The sequence below is a fragment of the Lampris incognitus genome, chromosome 9, assembly GCF_029633865.1.
Source record: "Lampris incognitus isolate fLamInc1 chromosome 9, fLamInc1.hap2, whole genome shotgun sequence".
NCBI lineage: Eukaryota > Metazoa > Chordata > Actinopteri > Lampriformes > Lampridae > Lampris > Lampris incognitus.
The window spans coordinates 55,793,260-55,799,605 of record NC_079219.1 but is presented as its reverse complement, the minus strand read 5'-3'; the positions used below and the strand labels follow the sequence as shown (position 1 = coordinate 55,799,605).

General features: G+C 49.8%; 1 protein-coding gene across 1 annotated transcript; it reads right to left on the bottom strand.

Moving 5' to 3' along the window:
* Positions 1–2,181: 2,181 nt before the first annotated feature.
* Positions 2,182–6,346, bottom strand: rnf41l (ring finger protein 41, like). The gene is given in 7 exon segments (XM_056286501.1): positions 2,182–2,265; positions 2,268–2,417; positions 2,419–2,592; positions 2,743–2,863; positions 3,197–3,359; positions 5,816–5,955; positions 6,141–6,346. Coding segments are annotated over 7 exon segments (1,038 nt in total).

Below are 6,346 nucleotides of genomic sequence, written 5' to 3'. Positions count from 1 at the left end.
CAGTTCCAGGAGAAATGGACCGGCGGCTACTTCTTCACTGAATTGAGGGCGCCTGTGACCCGTCTAACTTGCAAGGGAAACGTTGCCGTCCTGAAGGATTTCAACCTGAGGCGACAACACTACTAAACATGCAGAGGAGGAGGGAAAGGCTGCGCACTTTCACAAAAGTTCTGCCCTGTCGGCAGAACTTTTTTTCACAGAGTCAAACAAGACTGTGATGTAGCTGTCTAAGCTAGCTATGTGGTGAATGAGGCAATAGTGAAGGCCGGCAAGCCATTTACAGAGGGATGGCTTCTGAGAGACGGCACGCTGCAGGTAGCGAGTATGGTTCGCCCGGAGAAGATATCTTTGTTCAGAAACATCAGCCTCAGCCCAAATACAACGGCAGAACGGATCGGCGAGTTGCCGGGTGACATTTACACAGTTTTGCACTAAAGCAAACGATTTCACGGACCATTCTTTGGCACTCGATGAAAGAACAGATGTAAATGACAATGCTCAGCTCGCTATATTTGTAAGGGGTATGGGTGACCGTTTTGCAGGGGGAGACTACAGCCTAAGATATATTTCAGGGGCTGTGCAATGCAATTGAGGGTGCTGGTCCACCCTGGAATGAATTGGCTGGAACCACCGCTGATGATGGTGCCCCGTCAATGATGACGAGAGGAAAAAAAATGGGCTTGTAGCAGTGATTCAAAGAAAGGTGGAGGAGGAGAATGTAGATCCTGCAGGCCAGCAGGCACTCTGCAGCAAACGCTCGAAACTTGACAGTGTTTTCATGACTGTTGTGGTGAAAATGCAATAATGACATCAGATCAAGAGGTTTTACAACACCGTCAGTTCTGTGTGTTTCTGGAGGGAATAGATGCAACACATGGAGATGTGTTGTACCTCACAGAAGTGCGCTGGTCGAGCAGGGGCAGTGTCCTGAAAAGGTTTGTTTTTTTTTAAATTGAGGAAGAATTCATGAGAGAAGGCAGGCTACATGTTCCTGAGCTCGATGATCCCAAATGGCTCATGGATTCAGCTTTCTTAGTTGATATCACACAGGCACTTGTTGTAGTGTGAAAACCTTATCTGTGAAAATAGGTTTATGGAAAACACAGCTCAGAGGAAAGATCTGTCCACTTCCCAACATGCCAGTCGATCATTGACGATGGTGCCAGAGTCAATGCTGAGGAGTCCAAAGGAGTTGAATCAAGTGCAACTGGACTAGGTATATATCCGTGAAGACGTTTTGCCTCTCATCCAAGAGGCTCCCTCAGTTCGTGCCTTTCTGACTAGACCAAGCTGGTCTGACTGAGTCTCATCACAAGCCAGTCAGACCAGCTTGGTCTAGTCAGAAAGGCACGGACTGAGGAAGCCTCTTGGATGAGAGGCGAAACGTCTTCACGGATATATACCAAGTCCAGTTGCACTTGATTCAACTCCTTTGGATAACCACGACCTGGATGAATGAGAACATTCACAGAAATGCTGAGGAGTGTGTGACTGCCGTTGACAATCTGCAGCAGGAGTATAAGCATCACGTTTCTGATTTTAAGACTCACAGCATCACTTCCCAGCTATCTGCAGACCCCTTCTCCTGATGGGGGCAGTGCCCCAAGCACGTTTCAGATGGAGCTCACAGACTTGCAGTGCAACGCTGAGCTCAAGGCAAGGTTCAGAGAGGCACAGGGAAAGCAGGAGATGCGTGGACAGTTTCTCAGAGAGCTTCCCAAGACATTCCCACAGGGCAGGTCGTGTGTCTTTTCGGCAGCACTTATCTGTGTGAGAAACTGTTCTCAACCATGACTTTTAATAAATCAAAGCATGGGTCCAGACTGACCGATGAACATCTCCAGGCTGTCCTCAGGGTGTCCACTGCCCGCTCCCTGAAAGCAAATGTGCCTCCCCCTGTGTCAGCCGATGAAGTGCCAGGTTTCTGGCAAGAACTAGACTAAATATGTAGGCCTAGGCCAGGCTACACTATGTACACAGTTACCCATTCATGTGAAAACTTTGAAAAAACGTGAAACAATAATAAAAGACGATGTGAAGGTTATACGTATGGTCGAACAGTTTTTTCTTTATCCCTATTGCACCGGCCCTCCTCCATCAGACCACCTGTCAAGTGGCCCCCAGGTAAATTGAGTTTGAGACCCCCCGATTTAAACTAATCTCAAGCTGTTCCAAGTCCTCTCAGATGACGGTTACCTCTCGGCGCTCCCTCTTGACGCAGTCCAGGGTCAGGCTACGGGTACAAGCCTTGCGTGACCCCTCCCCCCCATCTGCGGGGACAGAATTGGGGCCGACACATTCGCCGACTGGGCAGGAGTTGACGGCTGACTAGGGCCTTGTAAGGGTGGATCCCACGGCGGGCGTCTTACCAGCTGGTCCCCAGGCAGTTTCCATCCGATAAGCTGCTGGGCTCCCTGAATGAAGCCGGTTCCTGGCGGGCTGTTCAGAGGACTGCTGACTCCTGAAAAGCTGCAGGTCTCTGAGGAGCTCCAGTTCTCTCTTCTCGAGCTCCGCCTCTGCCAGCTCTCGCCTCCTCAGACGCTCCGCTCCAAACAGGGCGCGCACGTCACACATCACCCTGGACAACTGACCCTGCGCGGACACATCACGCAGGAACAAGTCAACATTAGACAAGATCTGTCATTGTGTGGATTTGTGTGGTCTCCGTAATGAACTTCAGTGGACTGTTGCGGCCCTTGTTTCACTACAGCGATAAACGGATGAGAAGGACTGTGCGGTCACCTTAAGCTCATCCACTTCGCTCTTGAGCTGAGACACCTTTTGTACCATGTGTCTCCTCTGAGAGTCCAACCGAGATTCCATCTCCTGCTTCACCTCTTCCACCTTGCAAAGCATTTCTGCCCTGCGTGACACAAGAATGACCCATTCATTCGTCTATTCATTCCAATTCAGTCTACAGAAAGCATTCGGAAGACGGCAAGGACACATCTTGGACAGGTCACCAGTCCGTCAAAAGCCCCAAACAGACAGATTATCACTCAAACTCCAAACGCTACCTTTGGGGAATTTAGCAACTTTAATTCACCTTGCATGATGGAACCCAGCAAGCTCCTGCAGTGAGGCAACGGTGCCAATCCCTACACCACAGGGCAGCCCAGGTTCAACATTGTGATTCAGACATAGTTCCGACCAACTACGAGGAAGCGGGTGGTTTCCGCAACAACACAAAACCCACCTGAGCGTCTCTACTTCAGTCCGCAGCTCTGCCACGCAGTTGTGTGGCGACTGCTCGACGGAGAGGAGCGCGTGGCCGCAGCCGTTGGGACATTCCCTGCCGCGGAGCTCACACTCCGACAGGTGGGCCTCCAAATCGCGCCTCTCCACCTGCACGGGACAGCCTGAAAGAGCAGCAGCACATCATCTCCACATATAGGTGTTCGGGAAGATTCCCCCATGTGCTCACACCATTTCCCTAACTGATGCGGAAAACTTGCACCGAGATAAATTGTACCTGATTAAGTGCTGTCAAAATTAACGTGTTAATTTTTGCGATTAATCGTGGCGTAGGGGTTGGCGCCGTCGCCTCACAGCAAGAAGGTCCTGGGTTCGAACCTTGGGGGGGGTGGGGGGTCGTCCTCTGTGTGGAGTTTGCATGTGCTCCCCGAAATTCAGCCGGCACTTTAACACACAGGCCTGGGTTTTGTTATTTTTTCTGTTGGTGCATATAAGAAATACGCCTTTCAAGCTGACCGCCAGCTTTGATGGCCTCGATGGTTTTACTGGTCTGTAGCTATTGGTCTTATTGGTCTGTAGTTCACAGCAGAGAATCTGTGTTCAAAGTTAAAAAGACGCTATTAAACAACGAATATACCTCCTTTGTGCTCATTCTACATCAGTTCCACGATTTTGCATTTAAATATCCATTATTTCAAGCTACATTTAGTCTTAAGAAGAAAAAAAAAAGTCAATTAATCGTCACTGGGCACGGCAAATTGTGCGATTAATTAGTTTTGTTTTTTATTTTATCGATCGACAGCCCTAATTTGAATATATATCTGAATTTGGTTTATTTCAGTGCAAACTCTCTGCAGCCGTTGGGGAAATGCAGTGTGCAGGCAGGGCACACAGCAGTACCACAGCACGTAATTAAAGACACAACAGAAACAACACAACAGCACAATCACAGAAAGGTGAATCAGTTCATCTGGACATGTTCAGTGAGAGAGAACCGTTTCATCACTCGTCTAATGCCCCTTTTCCACTGCATGCTACTGGCTCAACTCGACTCTATTCGACTTTATTTGCTTTACTTTTTGGGATTTCGTTTTCCACTGCAGATAGTATCCCCTCATGGCGAAGCCCTGCTGGTCATTGTGGGCGTGTTGGGTACATGTATTTATATTTAGGGCGGCGCAGTGGTTAGCGCGGTCGCCTCACAGCAAGAAGGTCCTGGGTTCGAGCCCCGGGGTAGTCCAACCTTGGGGGTCGTCCCGGGTCGTCCTCTGTGTGGAGTTTGCATGTTCTCCCCGTGTCTGTGTGGGTTTCCTCCGGGTGCTCCGGTTTCCTCCCACAGTCCAAAGACATGGAGGTCAGGTGAATCGGCCGCACTAAATTGGCCCTAGGTGTGAATGTGTGTGTGTTGGCCTTGTGTGTTGGCCTGGTGGCCTGTCCAGGGTGTCTCCCCACTTGCCGCCCAATGACTGCTGGGATAGGCTCCAGCATCCCCGCAACCCTGAATAAGGATGAGCGGTTAAGACAATGGATGGATAGATAAATAAATGTATATATATATTTATATTTCATTTATTTACTTATAGTGGTATTTTCATGCCACCTTTTAGCATCGGCTCAGCTCACTTGGAACCTCGACAGAGCTGGTACCAAAAAAAGTAGCTAGCACCAGGTACTCTCCCTAACTTTTGCCCAATGGAAAACCAAAAAAAAAAAAGAAAGCGAGTAGAGTTGAGTCGAGCCGGTACCATGCAGTGGGAAAGGGGCATTAGTGACCTCTTCAGTCTCAACTGACTGCAGGCGTCCCCACCCTTATGAATAATACAGTGGCGTAACGAGATGCAAATCTGCATATGAAACCGATCGTTGGTTTCGGCGGGGGAACCTGCAGTCAGTTGAGACTGAAGAGGTCTCTTAGATGAGTGATGCAACATGTTTCTCTCAATAAACGTCGTGTCCGCATGAACCGATTCGGCTTTCTGTGATTTTCTTACCTGGATTATTGAGCATGCATAAAGACATCCCAACGGCATACTGAACACACGTGCTTCTTTTGCTTTGCACTCCAGGCTTCAATCCCCTCAACTCAACCGCAATAAAATACAATTAAAAGATTGAATCCGATACAGCAGAATCTTAATATTGCTCAGAATGCCATGGGAGACTGCAGCAAATCTACACCACGTGCACACCCTCAAACAATACCTACCGCAGCGGTAACATATGCACTCGCCACCTGCCAACAGACAGGTCACATACACACCGTGAGCACAAAGGTACATGTGTAGTCACACGTACACATGGAGGAGCGTCAGTGCTCATTAAAGAATGATTGAAAAGTGACCCTGAACGCCCCCCTGGAGGCGATGCCATGTTCAGTAGCAGCATTCGGTTATGTTAAACCCCCCCCTGAGCAAGTCCTCGGTGCATCATTCTGTGTAAAGTAGCCATGACAACAAAAGGAGCCGCCTGTGCTCCCATCCCACTCCCCATGCGGGGGTGTCCTATTACCTGTGTCTGAGCACAGCAATGCATTTAACATGTTCGCATGCACCAGTGCCACCAAAAATACAGATCATGACCAACGCCAGGTCACGCAAACGAGACGCGGACGCTGTCCTACCCGTGTTAGAGCAGCGTATGAAGGCAAACTCGCATTCATCCTCGTGCGCGTGCAGGGTCTCCAGGGGGCAGACCACCTCGCAACCCTGTTCTGCATTCGCACAGCGGATCTGCAGACGGCTCAGGTCATTACGCATATACCTGTTATGAAACCAATGGGAGAGAGCAGTCTGGTGAAATAGGGGTGCATGTAGTGAGCAGTAGAAAACCTAAGGTGTAGCAGACCCTGAATTGTAACAGAAGAGTTGGACAGGGAAATGAGGTGTGTGTGTGTGTGTGTGTGTGTGTGCAGACAGAGACATCGACAGACACGCAAAGTGGAGGACCTGCAGAGGGGTTTGAGAGTGCTGACGTCCAGCGGTAGTCTGTCCTCGGGGCAAGAGGGGTGGTCAACCAGCCAGCCGCTGATGCAGGCGCTGCAGTAGGCGTGTTCACAGGGGGCCTGGAGGGGGCGCTCCAGGACATCTCGACACACACAGCACAGTAAGCCCTCGTTCACGTAGCCCACAAACCTCTCCAGATCATACCCCAT